General features: G+C 48.2%; 1 protein-coding gene across 2 annotated transcripts in view; it reads right to left on the bottom strand.

The window, feature by feature from the left end:
* Positions 1-16,795, bottom strand: part of FEZ2 (fasciculation and elongation protein zeta 2) — a 77,884-nt gene extending 61,089 nt beyond the window's left edge. For both annotated transcript variants that reach the window (XM_088477411.1, XM_088477412.1), the window contains exon 1: positions 16,242-16,795. In XM_088477411.1, the coding sequence (XP_088333537.1) occupies positions 16,242-16,597 (356 nt within the window). In that variant the 5' untranslated portion in view covers positions 16,598-16,795. The remainder of the gene's footprint in view (positions 1-16,241) is intronic.
* Positions 16,796-18,601: the final 1,806 nt, after the last annotated feature.

Raw genomic sequence — 18,601 nt, 5'->3', positions numbered from 1 at the left:
TTTGGGAGCAAACTGCTGATTGTCATTTGCTTTCATACCTTACCAGATTGTCATTCCAACCAATTAACTAGTTGGACAGAAAATCTTTACGTATGTATGCAGCTTTACTTGCTCTTTTTTTGCTTTACTCCCAACTCAGAATCAGACCCTACAGTATATGAATCTGAAAACACAACATCGAGGAAATAGTATGCAACACAGGAATACTCATGGGTCTCGTGCCATAAGGCGTGAAAAAAAAAGATAAGTGTAGGAGGACACAAGTACATTCGTTTTGAGATCTGGGATTTAATTGCAAGAAGTTATTTCTGGATGCTTATGTCCCCTTAACAAATAGTATAGGGACCCTTTTAATGTGGCTGTTCTGCCTGATTGCGGGACAACTAGATCTGCAAATGCTGACCTAAATTCAGTTAGATCTGTGGTCAAACCAGAAATGTTACTAAAAACCACTGCACTGTGGATTGCTGAAGTAGCATCACAATAAACATTGCTCTTCATCAGTGGTCACAATAAACATTGCTCTTCATCAGTGGTCACAATAAACATTGCTCTTCATCAGTGGTCACAATAAACATTGCTCTTCATCAGTGGTCACAATAAACATTGCTCTTCATCAGTGGTCACAATAAACATTGCTCTTCATCAGTGGTCACAATAAACATTGCTCTTCATCAGTGGTCACAATAAACATTGCTCTTCATCAGTGGTCACAATAAACATTGCTCTTCATCAGTGGTATTAATAAAAAGTCTAAAATAATCCAAAGTAATCTTCATGTTTATATGAGACATGACGTGAAATGCTTTGTTTAGCAATTAGGTAAACAATGCAAGAAAACACTGGAAAGCAACAATTAACAAGACAACATTAAAGACAGAAGGCACAAGCAGGATTAGTATTTATATGGAGTTGTGTAGATAGAAACACAGAAACAAATATCACTAGAAAAGGGCATTGGATGCAAAGATCATATACCGCCTAGCAGTTAAATCAATGATAACTGCATTGCATTTTAATAGGGATATATAACAAGCTCAGGAAAAAAAAAAAAAAAAACACAATAATCAATGACAGTAGCAAACAATTCTGTCATCAGGAGCTGGGTGCACCAAAGCACTGACAGACAGCAGCACTGCAGCAACTAGGAAACACACACTAAAGGAAAGAGAATCATCAGTACAAAGAGGAACTCCATAAGATCAAAAGATCTAAACACTTTATGATGGGTACACACTGGGCAATATTACTGAGCGACTGCACGATTACGACATCGTAATCGTGCAATCGCTCAGTAATCGAGCACTTTAATGTCGGAAACGGCCAGCGATGCGCACTCCCGCTGGTCGTTTCCGACATTGTCCATCGCCTGAACATGCAGCACAATCGTCAGGTTGCTGCATGTTGGGGAATGGGGGAGAGAGCCCGGCGCTAAACGATATCGTTAATGATATCGTTCAGCAGCTGTGCTCAATGTCATGAACGACATTGAGCACAGCCTGCCGGGGACACACTACACGATATCGCTCAGGGAGCATATCGTCTAGTGTGTACACACCTTAATATGGCACCCAACCCCTCACCTTCAGGGACGTACTCATGCCACTTAGAGCGGATGGTATTGGACAGCTGCAATACTGTCCAGCAAATACTTAAATGCTGCAGGATGTGTCTATAGGAAGCTGCATCAGATCACCATTGCGACCTGGCAGCAATACCGGCCAGTATGAGTAAGCTTCAACTTACTTTGGCTGGCAGCTTGGAGGCCAGGAAACCTGGGTCCACCGACACCGACCTTGGCCTCAGCACTCCCGGAAAAAGGGGGCGACATACCCACATTTCCGGGAACGCAGCCCAGGCACGCCCCCGCCCAGTCCCCCAAACTGTGCAGTAGGTCAATCATGCTGCAGCTTGGAGGGGGATCTGCGAGTAAGATCACAGAACCCATTCTGCACATGCGCAGACCCAAAACAATCGGATTATTAGGTAAACCATCCTATTTACATACAGTAATAATCTGAATCCAGTCCCTAAAACCACTTTACTGTCTCAGATATAATTTGTTTCTACCTCGCTAAACCCCCATTTGCCCTCCTCTTAATGCAAATACTTTGAACATGAATTACAAGAGCTCCTTATTTTTTTTTAACACACCATCATCTTGGCAAAGTTTTATTTTAGAATTTAAAGGACAATAATCTGTTTTTATGAGGGAGGCAAATTCAAATAATCTTGCCGAGCAATCTCTTAATGCAGAATGTTGGTGGTGAAAACACTGGCAGAAAAAAAAAAAACACAAGTTAAAAACCCTTATTCCCGTCTTTTTTTTGTTTTCAATAATAATTTTTTATTGGCTTAAAAAGAGCATACACAAATATTACATAGTGTCTTTTGAAATTACAATCATAAAACAATAAGGTAGAACAGCTAATAAGACACTGGGCCTGATTCAGAGCCGGACGCTCTGACCAGAGCGCTCGCTCTGAATCAGGGCCCTCCTCCCTGAAAATGGAGCAGCCTCATGGACGCTCGCATAGTTGTGGGTTACCACCCACAGCTATAGCGAGCGTCCATGATGATGGTCGCGATGGTCAAGACCATCGCGACCATCGGGCTTGCGACGAGACCCTGCGGTAGGGTCTCGGTGACCGCAAGCCCTGGAGTGATTTTGGCTCTATCAGAGCCAAAATCACTCCCACTGACATCACTACTGATGTCAGTGGGGCCGGACTCAGATGGTAGGCGTTCCCATGGGTACGCCTCAGTCTGGCAGCCACACCCCTGGCATGCCCACCAAAGGGGGCGTGCTGTCACTCACCATCGTGAGTCATTATTCGGGTCTCGCGCATGCGCAATTCGGCACCATCGATCCGCTTGCGAGCGTCCTGCGCTCGCGAGCGGGTCTGAATCAGCCCCTCTATTCAAAGGAGCCATCAGTTATTTAAATGTCCTTTTAACCACTTAACTGACTAATTTTTTTTTTTTTAAAACCGCTCCAAAATTGTCGTTTTATTTTTTATGATTGAATTAGGTCAAGAACATCTTTTTAAAACGATTCCAACGCAATTTTTGTTTTTTAAACACCACGTACCATAAAAAAAATTTATGGTATACTGAAGTGTTGGCCATTGACAGCTGTACCATTGATGGCCGATGGGTTCAACCATCGATAGTTTGAGCCCATATATATATATGCTGCTTCTGTCGTTCTGTTACAGGTGAATGAGCTGCCGGCTCCCCGGGGACAGAGCAGCAGCTGCTGCTTCTGTAGCTCTGATGTCACCGGCAGCCAGTGCCGGTGATGGAAGGGGTAGGAGAGCCGCCGGCTCCCCGAGAATAGAGCGGCAGCTGCGGCTCCTGTAGTTATTATGTCACCGGCAGCCAGCCAGTGATGAAAGGGATGAGAGAGCCGCCGGCTCCCCGGAAACAGAGCAGCAGCAGCGGCTAACAAGCCGCCGCTGCTGCTTCTATTAGTCAAAGCCATGTCGAGAACAAGGAGGTGGCGGTCCCGCTGGCTGCCCAGGCCGGAGATACAGCAGGGCAGCCGTGCAGAGAGGGGGGGTGGTCACGCCCGCTGCCCGATCACTGCTGGCCACAGTGATCGGGGCACACAGGGGTAGTATCAAGTGATGCAGAGGGACCTGCAGGTCCCTCTCACATAGACGGCTGCGGGAAGATCAGCTTCCCGCAGCCGCACTGTGAGCATTTTGGCTGGTCGTATCAGATACGACCATAGCATGTAAAGCCCAGTCTGGTATGGTCGTATCTGATACGACTGTGCCAGGCAAGTGGTTAAAGGCCCCCATACATCAGCAATCAATTGTGGCAATTCTGCAATTTGCAGATGATAGTGTATAAAAATCTGCAATGTATGAGCTTCACAGAGTGCAGATTTCAACCAAAAAGGGATTGGAATTGGTAAATCAGATTGTCCAACATGTTGGATTTCACAGATCGATTGAGGCTGTAAATTGCTAGTGTATGGACATGATCAGCAGATCTGCAGACCGTTACTAGTAAAGTGATGGGCCTTTCAAGATTATGAAAATCTGGTTGCAAACACAGATCTGCCAAACCCCCGGGCCCTGCAGTGCAGACCGCGAGGGCGGTCCACATTACAGAGTAACAAACAAACACACAGCCGCCAGCGGCAGCTGTAGGTTTGATATAGCTGCCGATGAGAGTCTGTCAGACTCTCATTGGCTGCTGCGTTGTCCACAGAGTGAGTCGGCTAGAGCTCACTCATGAGCTCCGCTTTCCGGCTCACCCCGCAGCAGGTTGGGAGAGAAGTCATGATGTCTCTCCCATTGTGCAGAGCAGGCCTGGAGGAGCGGACAGCAGCGGTCGTTGGCAGGAGCATGGATCAGGTAAGTTACTTTTTTTTTTTTTTTAAGGGGCACTGCATAGGTGGGGGTGGCCGCTACTGGGGACACTGTATGGGGGGGCCACTACTGGGGCACTGTACATGGTGGGGCCGCTACTTGGGGCAATGCATAGTGGAGACTACTACTGGGGTCACTGCAAAAGGGAGACTACTATTGGGGGCACTGTATAGGGGGGGGGGATTACTACAGGGGGCAATGCATAGGGGGGGACCACTTCTGGGTGCACAGATTAAAGGGACACTACATAGGGGGACCACTACTGGGGACACTGCATAGGGGGCGTGGCCGCTACTGGGGCACTGTATAGGGGGGGGGTTACTAGGCCACTGTATAGGGGGGGGGGCGCTACTAAGGGCAATGCATAGTGGGGACTACTACTGGGGGCACTGCATAGGGGGACTATTACTGGGGGCACTGCAGCGGGGTACCCAAAGCATATTCTTGCATCTTGCACCACCACACTAGTTCGGCCGATGGTGGCTTTGCTTGTCCGGGGTTTTTTGGCTGCAGAGGGCTGGTCTTTCTGGGGGTTGGTTGCCTGGAGAGGCAGATTAGCTGCTCAATAATGTGGCTGTGGGAGGGTGGTTAACCTGGGGTAGCCAGTTAGTGGTGTGGCCGTGGGGGTTGGTTGCCTGGGGCGTAGGTGCTCGGTAATGCTGCCCCGGGGGAGGGGAGGGAGGGGGGTCTGGTTCCTACACTTTCATCCTGGATCCTCGGTTTTAGAAAAATTTGTCAAACCCTGCTGTAATGTACGGGCACAGATTGCTAGATTGGGAAATCCTAACATCGGGCAATAAATCTTCAAAATTGTTCAATTGTGGTTTTCCGATTGCTGATCTATAGGAGCCTATATTCCTGATATCTACATTGTGGGGACGACAAAATTCGTTATTTTATAAAGCGGCAGAAAACCTAGATTTTACCAAAAAAGAACAATTTCAAGTTAGCATTAGCTTAATTTGCAGATAGTGTCTGGTTGAAGGCAGGGAGCCTTTGCTGGAACAAATCACCGTGCCCGCCTACGCAAATTAATTCCTCCTTTCGCCTGGGCTCCCAGAGCAGCCTCAGCATGATAAATAGTGTGATACACCGCTATGTATCACTGGTATATTCAGCAGTACTTAATGATAGTTACTGCAGCTTAACCAGCAAAGGTAAATATACCTCTAACATTCCCCAACACAAAAGAGTCATTAGAGAGATCTAATGAGCCAAGCAACAATAGTACTTAGTAGCCAAGAAACTTAACACATCAAGGAAGTGAAAAAGGCAAGAACAGATAAATGGCAAGACTCCTTTAATAAATTAAGCAGTAGATATAAATAGCATTCCCACTAGGTTGTTTAAGCTAGAACAGCCTGCCGGGTGCCATACCCACCCATGAGCCAGTGTCCTGAGGGTAGTGAAAATTGCGTTATAGCGATTACCGGCGGTGAATACATGCCGAGCGCATCTCGGGGGCAGCCCGGCATGTCCGTAAGTGCCGGGCATTCCCCCAAGAGTGATGAAAAGGGGGCACATCTTAAAGACATGCCCCCTTTTCTCATGTCCACGCTCCCATTTCAGACACGCTCGCACTTTTGTGCCCTTTCTCTAGCTCCAGCACCCAACCTTGAGTGAACACTATATAAACGTCGTAATGAAGATGCTAAAGGGCTTTATATCCCTGCACTTTAATAAAAAGGTATGGGATATTTTATATGACCACCACCGGGGAAAAAGAACCCCACAGAAACAGTATTGTATAGATAGTAAAATAACAATGCAATAACATAACATACACTGTTACTATGTATCTGTTTTATTGTATTTGCTGTGCTATATACGGTTGTAAATTGTAAAATATGCTGTAAGGAGGAACTCTATATCCGTATAATGCGGGGGAGCTGTGCTTAGCCTAGCTTAGGGCCAGTACGTTTATTGCCCTCGTCATTCATGTGGTTCTTAAAATCCTTCTGTTGGGTTGGGTTGGGGGGGGGGGGGGGGGGGGGGAGTTTAGTTGGTGTTAGTTAGCTTAAGGGGATAGGAAGGGTATTTTCTCTTTTAAGGGATCTAATTATGCCTGGGTTAGGGTTAAGCCATACTGGGTGGAGGTTATGGGGAGGTTTGATTTAGATTTATTTACTTTGGGGTATATGTATGTTTTTGATATTTGGATAAATGTGGACGCTTTTTATTATGATATTCCATGTTGCTTTGTTATGGGATCCTTATATAAAGATTGGTAGTGCTGGGGTATCTATTATTTAAGGGGAGGAACAAGGATTATATACTGTACTTCTTATCTCCGGACTCACTGGCTTGAATGGCACCTTCAAGTCATTTTTGTTTAAAATGTTAGGTTAAAAAGAGTACTCAACATATCCTGATATTTATGTATCATATTCTATTCTTGTGTCCATTGCTATATGTTTCTGCCCAACGTATGTTATATGTGTTTTCACATCTGCCTTAATTCAAATATTCTGCATTTTCTATTTGTTGTTGGGTGTTAGTTCAAAAATTCAATAAAAGAATATTCAATTTAATAAAAAAAAAGAAAGTAAGTGAGACCTGCCAAAATTTGTCAATTAAAGCAGATGAATGGTGAATTGAGAAAGGTGAAATATCAATAATGGGCAAACAAAAAAAAAAAAAGTGCATGACGAAGATTGACCGGGGCACACATCACTAGTCATAGTTTTGAGTGAGAGGTTTTCAATCATCCTACCTTTAGACCCGACCTTGCTCCAAGCTATTTTCTCCTTTTCAACTAAGCTCAAAAAGAGTTCCTGGACGGAAATGTTTTGGAATAGATGAGTTGAAGCTTGCAGTCAACAACTGGTTCAATGGACTGGAGGCAAGGGGATTCTAAAGCTTGTGGACAGATATGATAAATGCTTAAATGAATGAGGTGAATATGTGGAGATATAGACAGATATGCCTACAGTGTTTTTTTTTTTTTTTTTTAAATAATGTTTTTTTATACAGCCAAACTGTCTTTACTTTCTGGAATATACATGTATAAAACTATTTTTTCCAAAAAATGCCTTCAAAATTTTTTTTTTTTTTTTTTAAATAGTCAGGTTATGTAAATAATTTTTCAGTAAAATTGTATTAACAAATATGCACATTTGTTAACATACTGAATCAGGTTTAAAAAGCTAATAATGACATAATTTTTGGAAAAAAAATAATTGGGGAACAGTTTTATGAAAAAAAAACCATTAACCAGTTAAGTGGTTAAATCCTGGCGAGTTTGTGGTCTGCAGTCTTAAGCTAGACGACTTGCAAATTATGTGATGTAGTCAATGATTTCCCTTGAACTCTGGGGCAAACGATCTAGTACACACTGTGCAATCCAACAAATAACCAAACAATATATCTTGCATCGTTTGGTGGTTAGATTGTTAACTATATAATGCAACCATATCGCCTGGTCGTTTGGTAGAGCATACACACTGCACGATCTGCGGGGAATCGTCAAAGAGATTGACAGATCTTCCTGCATGTAAAAAAAAAAAAAAAAGAAAGAAATGAACATGCGAGAAATGACACTGTGGGAGTGCATAGTGCGTACACACTTGACAATTTGAAAGAGGTCGTTCTGACGCCTCGGAACACAAGAAATCGTTCAAAATATAGTCTAGTGTTTAGGGGCCTTCAAAAAAGCCCACAGGGTGACTGGCACACTTTAAAGATCTTCCTGTCTGTATAGTATACTTTACTCAGCCAAGACTAAAGCTGGGTACACACCTGAAACAGGCATTGATCTAGAGACTGTCCAATACGATGTAGCAATAATAGGAGATATGGTAAGAACTTACCTTTGTTATCTCTATTTCTACGAAGTCCATAGGGTTCCACAGGATACCTTGGGGTATAGGTGATGACGTCAGGCATCGGGCACCATAGAGTTAAGTTTTCAGCCTCCCAGGATGCACTAGGGTCCCCCTCCTATACCCCGCCCCTAGGCATCTCAGTTACATACCAAGCCATAGGCCGGAGGAGGAGAAGGAAGAGAGAGAAAAGATGATCTGGACACACACAAGAATCACATTCTCACCAGAGGGAGACGGAAAAACCGGTGACCAGAGCAAAGCCCATCTGCAGCACAGGTGCGACAGGGCGGGAGTCCTGTGGAACCCTATGGACTTCGTGGAAATAGAGATAACAAAGGTAAGTTCTTACCATATCTCCTATTTTCTACATCAGGGTCCATAGGGTATCCACAGGATACCTTGGGGATGTCCCAAAGCAGTATCCTTTAAGGGTGGGGACGCTCCTGTGCTGAAAGGAGAATCCGCTGCCCGAAGGAAGCATCCTGAGAGGCAAAGGTGTCAAACGCGTAATACCACAAAGGTATGGACCGAGGACTATGTGGCAGCCTTGCAGATCTGGACTACTCCGTCGAGCAGCCCACGAAGGACCCACAGACCTAGTGGAATGAGCCCTCACAGAGGAAGGAACCGGAAGGCCTACATGAAGATAAGCTTCTGAAATGGACATACGAATCCAGCCTGCCAAAGTCTGCTTTGAAGCAGGCCAACCCTTTTTACGGAAGCCATAGAGGACAAACAAGGCGTCCGACTTCCTAAACGAAGAAGTGCGGTCAACATAAATCCTTAAGGCCCGCACAACATCCAAAGTGGCCTCACCCACTGAAAGATCAGGTGAGTTAAAAACCGGCACAACGATTTCCTCGTTGATGTGAAAGCTGGAAACAACTTTAGGAAGGAAACCAGGACGAGTGCGCAGCACCGCCCTGTTCCTACGAAAAATCAGAAAAGGGGGTCTACAGGAGAGAGCCCCTAAGTCAGAAACACGTCTGGCTGAAGCAATGGCCAGAAGGAAAATTGTTTTAGCTGTCAGCCATTTGAGGTCCACTGAGCCCAGTGGTTCAAACGGCGGTCCCTGGAGAGCTCTCAGGACCACAGCTAAATCCCAAGGCGCCACCGGTGGAACAAAAGGTGGCTGAATTCTGAGAACACCTTGCATAAAAGTGCGCACATCAGGGATTGCAGAAATCCTACGATGGAACCAGACGACAGGGCAGACACCTGCACCTTCAGAGACGCAAGGCGAAGCCCATGGTCCAGTCCCGCCTGTAGGAAAGCTAATACTCTAGACAGATGGAACTCCCGAGGAGCATAACCTCTCGGCCGACACCACTGGAAGAACGTATGCCACACACAATGGTATATCCTTGCAGAGGATGGTTTCTGAGCCCTTAGCATTGTTTGCACCTCAGAGCTGGAAAACCCCCTGGACCTTAACATGGCCGTCTCAACAGCCACGCCGTCAAAGACAGACGAGTCAGGTCCGGGTGAAGACAAGGATCCTGTGACAGGAGGTCCGGACGTAACGGCAACCGCAGAGGAATGTCCACGGACAGTCCCTGAAGGTCTGAGAACCAGTGCCTCCGAGGCAACGCGGGAGCTATCAACAGGAGCGTCCCTCCTTCCTGTTTGAATTTCCGGATTACCCGTGGAAGAAGGGAAAACGGAGGAAACAGATAAGGAAACCGGAACATCCACCGGACGGACAGAGCATCCACCAGAGACGCCTTTTCGTCTCTTGTGCGAGACCCGTACACCGGCAACTTGTTGTTGTGCCGTGACGCCATGAGGTCGATCTCTGGAAGACCCCACCTGTCCACCAGAAGTTGAAAGACGTCCGGGTGCAGAGACCATTCCCCCGGATGAACGTCCTGGCGACTGAGAAAGTCCGCCTCCCAGTTTAGGACTCCCGGGATGAAGACTGCTGATATGGCCGGGAGATTGCGCTCCGCCCAAACCAGGATTCGGGACACCTCTACGAGAGCCGCCCGACTTCGGGTTCCCCCTTGACGATTTATGTAGGCCACGGTGGTAGCGTTGTCCGACTGGACCTGCACTGGGTGACCTTGGAGAACCCGATGTGCCTGCTGGAGAGCATTGAATACCGCGCGGAGCTCCAAGATGTTTATTAGAAGCTCTGTTTCGGCCCGAGACCACCTGCCCTGGAACAAGTGTGGACCCGTGACTGCTCCCCAGCCTCGCAGACTGGCGTCCGTTGTCAACAGGACCCAATTCGCCACCCAGAACGGACGACCCCTGTTGAGATGGGTCGTCTGCAACCACCAGGCTAGGGACAGGTGAACCTCTGGAGTGAGCACCATCGTCTGGGATTTTAGACTCTAAGGCAGTCCATTCCATTTGGACAGGATCAATTGCTGCTGAGGTCTGGAGTGAAACTGGGCATATTCCACCATGTCGAATACCGACACCATGGAGCCCAGTAACCTCATCGCCGAGTGCACACGGCGATTCTGCAGACAACTGCGCACCCTCAACTGCAAGGCAGAGATGTTTTCCCCCCGTCACAAAGATCCAGTTTATCAACCAGCCGTGCCGTTGCAGTACAGCAATGGTCAGGTCCAAGTGGCGTTGAAGGAGCCCTGGAGTTCCTGCCACCAACAGAAGGTCGTCCAAGTACGGTAACATGCGGACTCTCTGCAGTCGCAGGGAAGCCACCATGACCGCCATCACCTTGGTGAATACACGTGGTGCTGTCGCCAGCCCAAAAGGTAACGCCCGGAACTGAAAGTGGTCATTGCAGATTGCAAACCTGAGAAACTGTTGATGGCATAACAGAATAGGGACATGCAGGTAAGCGTCCTGTATGTCCAACGACACCATGTAATCCCCAGGTTCCAGCGCCAGAATGATGGACCGTAGGGTCTCCATCCGAAACCTCGGCACCCGCAAGGACTTGTTGAGTGCTTTGAGGTTGAGGATCGGACGAAACGACCCATTGGGTTTCTGCACCAAAAACAGATTGGAATAGAAACCCTGGCCCTTCTGGGAGAATGGAACAGGCACTATAACTCCAGCCTGGAGCATAGTGTGCAACACTTTCTGCAGTTCCAAGGCTTTGTTCCGGACTGATGGAAGACCCGTGGTGAAGAATCGAGACGGGGTCCTGTGCCGAAAGGAGAGGGCGTACCCGTGAGAAACCACCTCGAGAACCCAAGTGTCTGTCGTGGTAACCGACCAACACTGGGCGAACTGCAGCAGGCGGCCTCCCACTTTGGGATCCCCCAAAGGGAGGCCCGGACCGTCAGGCCGCAGGCTTGTCATCTGGCTTAGGGGCTGGACGTCTGGTACTCCAGGCCTGTTTACGGGGCTTGGCCGATTTTTTGGGGCCAGCCTGTCGGGGATAGGACTGTGCTTTAGGCCTACCCTGGGCCCTATAAGGCCGAAAGGACAATGTACCTGAACTGGAAGGAACTGCAGCAGACGGGAGACATGCAGATTTGGCTGCCGCCAGTGTGGCTACAATTTTGTCCAGGTCCGGACCAAATAGAACCTCTCCATTAAAAGGCAAAGCTTCCAAGCCCTTTTTGGAATCAGCGTCTGCCTTCCAAGATCGGAACCATAAGGTGCGACGAGCAGCTACAGCTGCCGAAGAAATCCGAGACGCCAGGGTACTGATATCCAAGGCCGCTTCATTGACATAAGTGGCCGAGTCCCGGAGATTGCCTATCAACTCGGTCTGCTCAGCCGAACAGTCGGAACCGAAAGACGCCTCCAAAGTATCAGCCCAGCGCTCCATAGCTCTGTCTACCCAACAAATGGCCATAGCAGGCCTAGCTGCCCCCCCCCCCCCCCGCAAGAGAATAAACGGACTTCAGGCAGACCTCCACCTTACGGTCCGTAGCATCCTTCAGGGAAGACATGGAGGGCATGGGCAATGTGGCACTACGGACTAGGCGTGTCACATGAGAATCCACCTGTGGAGGGGATTCCCACTTAGAAAATTATCCGCAAACGGATAAGCCACTGCCAAACGTCTCTGCGGCTGATACCGTTTGCCAGGCTGTTTTCACGCTTCCTCTAAATGGTCCACTTACTGACCCGAAAGAGGAAACACTGTGGCGTCACCCTTAATATCCTTAAAAAAGGCATATTTAGATTTGGACACCGGAGGATCTTCGTCCTCAATTACTAAAGCGGTGCGGACTGCCCAAATAAGTCCAGGAATATATACCTTGGACCTAGCGTCCGACTCTTTAGTACGGAGAGGTTCTTGGTCCGAAAGATCCAGAATCTCCCCATCATCAGACGTCACGTCGTCATCCTCATAAGGAGCAGACAGAGACGCCACCGGCCGCTTATGTGGCCGCAACACAGACTCCCCTTGTAACATGACCGACAAGCGCTGTACAGAACTTGTCAGCGAATTAACCCACGCAGGCTCCTGAGAGACCTGGGGAGGGGAAATAGGGAGACTGTGGGGTATCATCAAGTGCCTCGGGAAACCCTGCATGGGTGACGACACCACTGACTGCTGGGACAATCCCATCTGTGAGAACGCAGGCTGCAGAGCTAACTGGCCCACCAGGGTTGTAAGCGCTTTGGTGAAACAAGCCCAGGGCGGTTCCTGTACCGGAGCCGTGACAGTAATTGGCCGCGTCAATAAAAAATACTGCCGACATAGCCCCTCCGCGCTACCCTCCCCCTCCGCTATTGGTACCTTACACGTAGTACACAGAGGCTGGAGAGGAAAGTCACTCTCAGACATGATGGCAAGTATGTGACCCCTCTCACTGATACTCGTAGTATAGTGTGAGACCACCCTGCAATCACCGCACCACAAGGGCTTTAGCAGAAAAAGATCAGGGACAGTGAAAAGGCTGACAGTAGAAAATGAAAGTACAGGCAGCAGCGCTAGCAGAAGTCACATACAATGCAAAGAAAATCAATTCCTGCACTATCAGCGATGATTCTCAACTACTCAGACACGGAGCCTGGTAGGACACAGCACTGCATACACAGACCTGACCAAGCGGAGGAGAGGTATGCCGGGGGACCCAGACCGCGATGCCTCTGTTTCAAGCTTCCAGCAGCGTTCACCATGCGTTGAGAAAGATGGCCAACGGGGAGCATAGAGGAGGCTGGCCTGGGGGAGGAGCGCTGCCACAGGGCCAGTCAGCGTGTGCAGAGAGGGCTGTGTGCAGCGGGGGAGGCGCCGGCTGTGAGACAGGAAAGACGCGCTCCCCTGGCATGCATTTAACCCCTGGGGCGCCGCAGCGCTACCGCTCTGCCGCGGTCTGCTGTCCCGGGGGGGTAGTGGAAGCGCGGGTTAGTACCTGGTTCCACGCTGCAGCCAGTCCCCAGGGAGCCCCCTTAGATCCGTCCATGGTCCCAAACATCTGGGGTCACCGCTAGCTGTGACCCCAGATGCTTACCAGCATCCCCGGATTGGTACCGGCGTTCTGGTACCGGCGGGGGTGTAGGGAAGACAGCATGGACGTCAGTGACATATTCCATCACCGCAATGTCTTAGCGCTGAGATGCATTTAAAAGATATTGGCTGGAGAGGTGGTTTGTTAGCTTACCCCTCTCCTGTGATCTCAGGGCCTGATTCAGAGCCGGACGTTCTGAACGACCGCCCGCTCTGAATCAGGGCGTGTTTTTTTTTTTCAAAGCGGCGTTTTGGACGCTCGCATAACTGTAGGTTACCACCAACAGCTTATGCGAGCGTCCATGATGATGGTCGCGACCATCGGGCTTGCGACGAGACCCTGCGGTAGGGTCTCGGTGACCGCAAGCCCTGGTGTGATTTTGGCTCTATCAGAGCCAAAATCACTCCCACTGACATCACTACTGATGTCAGTGGGGCCGGACCCAGACGGTAGGTGTTCCCATGGGAACGCCTCCGTCTGGCAGCCACGCCCCCGGCATGCCCACCAAAGGGGGCATGCTGTCACTCACCATCGACAGTACGCCTCCTTTGGTGCGAGACTCATAACGACGGCTACCCTGTCGTTATTCGGGTCTCACGCATGCGCACTAGGGCACCATTGACCCGCTTGCGAGCACTCAGCGCTCGCGAGCTGGTCTGAATCAGGCCCTCAGCCCGGCCTGTATTGCATCAGCTTTGTGCTAATGTAATACGGAACTTCTCCTGGCGGGCGCACTACGCATGAGTAAGATTTCGCAGGCCACAAAATCTCATTCTGGAGTATGGCGCCGCATGCGCAAGCAGCTTGGTGTCGGCAACAGGACTGGTAAGTAACACATATCGCCATCCTTAGATCGAGCTGTTCATTAGAGGACAAGCGATCATAAGTGCCACATAATGATTCACCATTATAACTTGCTTTGACGGTGGAGTTATCTACACATGTTGGGGGAAATGCAGAAGATTCAGGTGGTTATGACCACTTGATACATGTACCCCACTATGACTAGGCACCAGGTCACACTAGCGACAGCAGGATACTATGGCCCGTATTCAATTTAGAGCGAAAAGCCGTCATCGGCGAAAAAGTTTCGCCGATGACGTCATTTCGCCAGGCGGAAAACTATCGCCGTATTCAATTTGAAAGACTTTCCGCCTCAATGCAATGTAATAGGTGGAAAAGTTTCGCCTATGAATAGCAGGCAGAAAAAAGTGCAGAATTGGGGTTTTGGGGTGCAACATTGCGGGAACCCCCGTGCAGCCTTCAGACAGTCCCCCAAAAGGTACACCGTCAAATTTTTTTTTTTTTTTTAAACACTTAACACCCCAAAAAGATCACTTTCATTTTGGTGGACAAAGTTAAAAACTAGCAAACTAGTCCCCTAGTATGCCCCAGGTGGTTTTTTCATTGCAGGTGCTTGCGGCAGGTGGATTTTTCACAATTTTTTCAAATTAAACTTAGCAACTTTAAAATATGCTGGTCCCCATTTTCAAGTACCCCAAATTTGCTGGGATAAAGTTATTTTCTGCAAAAAAACCTCCAGAAAACTATTCTTCACCACTTGTACAAAATCGCTATTTAGCAGTTATTGAGCCTGTTTAAAAACACCAAATTCCTTTAGCAAGCCAAATCGGGGGTAACCATAGCTAACCCCCATGACAGAGCATCTTTTTGGGGGTGTCAGGCTGATTTCCCCAAAGCTGACAAAACTTTCCTCTTGTTTCAGTTTTGCCGGGTCCCGTTTTCGCATACGTTCAAATTGAATACGGGGATACACGCGCGATACTTTTCCGCCTGCAACACAGGGGAAAAGTCCGGGAGGCGGAAAAGTATTGCGGGTCCGCTCAAATTGAAAACGGCTCTATATATGGGGGCAATTCAATTGTTCATAGCTACTGTCTAGTCTAAACTACACGGGTTATTCAAATGTTTGCACAATTGTGAGCTATTCAATTGTTTGCGTAACTTGCCCTGCTCTGGAGGTGCTGGCTACATTCTCGTGCGAGAATGAACGTACTCAGCTGCATTAAGTGGCTTCTCCTATGTCAAGGGCTGGGCATGCTGCAGTTAAGGCATGACCGACTCCAAAGCACTATGGAAAGTGATGGGTACCCGACAGAGCAATGCAATTGTTTTTCAGACGGGCGCGAGGGCCCTAGGCACCCATTTCTTATCATACCTGCTACGCCCAAATACACTAGTTTTAGACATGTAAAATGGCTAAACAAATTCAAAGTCCTGGTTAGCATGCCCGAACACCTAACTTTCACAGGTTTCTGCTCACCACCTCAGGAGGGTGCAAGCAGAAATCTGGGAGCCCGCACACTCACGCCCAATCGTAGCAACAATTAAATAGCTCCGTCAGGTACTCATTACTAACGGGCACCCAAGCAATTTCTCCTATGTCTGTCAGTCTGACAGGCATATTATCTGACATTGTATGCCCACCATAAGATGTATGGCCAGCATTGAAGCACTAGGTCACCGATGTCTCACAGATTTCTCTATGATTTACCAATCTGTCACATATGAACTGCAATGTGATGACAGCGCCTTGGAATCCTATACCCCGACTACACTACACACACTGCCTACATTACTGGCACCTACACTCCGGCTACCCCCGGCTCACCCACAGCAACACTCACTCGTCATCGCGCATAATTCCCTCCTCGGTGATGGGCCGGACCGGGGCTATGTGCCCGGTGTCGGTGCTGTAGTTGCGGAAACACACCGTCAGCTTCTCGTCAAAGTCGTTGACCAGATCCTCCATGGACTTAAACCCTCCCATCAGCTCCACCGAGAAACCGTTGTCCAGCTCGGCCAGGTCCTCCAGGGCGACCAGGCCCCCCGGGAAGGGATCTGCTGCTGCGGACGTGGCGGACGGGTTGGAGTTCACCTTGTCCAGGCGGCTGCTGGTCCCGGGGGAGGAGGACGGAGGACGAAACTCGTAAAAGTCCTGCCAGTCCTCATCAAACTGGGCGAGCGGGGCCGCCATCTCCATGCCGGTGTCCCGGGCGGGGTACGGAGAAGAGGGCGCTGGCGACACCCGGTGTGTGGCCCCCGGACTCGTGCTCCCGACACACCCCTATAATGTCTCTACAATTAGCACCGCTGCTGCAGCTCCTCACAGTCCGCTGTCTACCAATTCTCCAGCCGCACACACAGCTCCCTGCCCGTGTTTATATTGCGCACGTCACGCCTGACGTCTCTGCATGTAGTGTCCAAACCTTCAATGAAGGGAGAATGGGAGGAGCAGATGTCATGTGACGCGTCTAGAGCCTCTGCAGACGTCCATTTTACTGTCTGGCAACAGGCGTCACCAGCTAGTGGGCTGTATCACGTGATACTTAGCCCTCCAGCTTGGAATACTTTAGGGGCCTATTTATTAAAGTATTCAAGCGGCATGGGGATACCTGCAAATATTATCATGTTACCCCAGGATCTATGAAAGAGGGATTGCAGCAGATATCTCCGATATTTCTGACTGCCGTCGCAACTCGTAACCCCCATAGTTTTCTTTTTCTATAGGGGCTGCTTAGCCACACTCGCTAACGACATCATATTGCAAGCTTATTTGGGAGAGGGATCCCAAGGATCGCTCTCCGCTGGCTCCTGCTTGCGTAATTGCCATTGTCGGGGCAAGCGCAGCAGCACAGCTGACAGGCAAACGCAGGATTTGTTAGGGGGGGTGTATATATATATATATATATATATATTTATTTAGTAGAAATGTGCGGTTCAGTTTTATTCGGATATGTTTGGTTATCATTAAAGGCATCATATTGGCTACCCAGCTCTCACGTGTTTTGGATAGCCAATAAGATAAATCTGAACTTGTGATAATTTGGCAATAATCGAATAAAACTGAACCCGCACATCTCATGATGTGCTTTAACTGCAGACTTTCAGATTTAATTTGAGGGTAATTACATCCAAATCAGGTGAACGGTGTAGGAATTACAACGGTTTCTATATGTGCCTCCCACTTTTAAGGGGTCAAAAGTAATGGGACTATCAACTCAAAAGCTATTTCATGGACAGGTGTGGGCTAGTCCCTCGTTATTTCATTATCAATTAAGCAGGTAAAAGGTCTGGAGTTGATTCTAGGTGTGACATTTGCATTTGGAATCAGTTGCTGTCGACTCAATATGAGATCCAAAGAGCTGTCACTATCAGTGAAGCAAGCCATCATTAGGCTGAAAAATCAAAACAAACCCATCAGAGAGATAGCAAAAACATTAGGTGTGGCCAAATCAACAGTTTGGAACATTCTTAAAAAGAAAGAACGCACCGGAGAGCTCAGCAACACCAAAAGACCCGGAAGACCACGGAAAACAACTGTGGTGGATGACAGAAGAATTATTTCCCTGGTGAAGAAAAACCCCTTCACAACAGTTGGCCAAATCAAGAACACTCTCCAGGAGGTAGGTGTATATGTGTCAAAGTCAACAATCAAGAGTTCACAAGAGTGAATATAGAGGGTTCACCACAAAATGTAAACCATTGGTGAGCCACAAAAACAGGAAGACCAGATTAGAGTTTGCCAAACAACATCTAAAAAAGCCATTACAGTTCTGGAACAACATCCTATGGACAGATGAGACAAAGAGAAGAGTATGGAGAAGGAAAGGAACTGCTCATGATCCAAAACATACCACCTCATCAGTGAAGCATGGTGGTGGTAGTGTCATGGTGGGCATGTATGGCTGCCAATAGAACTGGTTCCCTTATATTTATTGATGATGTGACTGCTGACAAAAGCAGCAGAATAAAATCTGAAGTGTTTCGGGCAATATTATATGCTCATATTCAGTCAAATGCTTCAGAACTCATTGGACGGCGCTTCACAGCGCATATGGACAATGACTCGAAGCATACTGCAAAAGCAACCAAAGAGTTTTTTAAGGCTAAAAAGTGGAATGTTATGCAATGGCCAAGTCAATCCCCTGACCTGAATCCGATTGAGCATGCATTTCACTTGATGAAGACAAAACTGAAGGGAAAA

The sequence above is a fragment of the Taudactylus pleione genome, unplaced genomic scaffold, assembly GCF_031769625.1.
Source record: "Taudactylus pleione unplaced genomic scaffold, aTauple2 ptg000201l, whole genome shotgun sequence".
NCBI lineage: Eukaryota > Metazoa > Chordata > Amphibia > Anura > Myobatrachidae > Taudactylus > Taudactylus pleione.
Note: the sequence above shows the minus strand (reverse complement) of the source record. Positions and strands in the feature narration are given on the sequence as shown.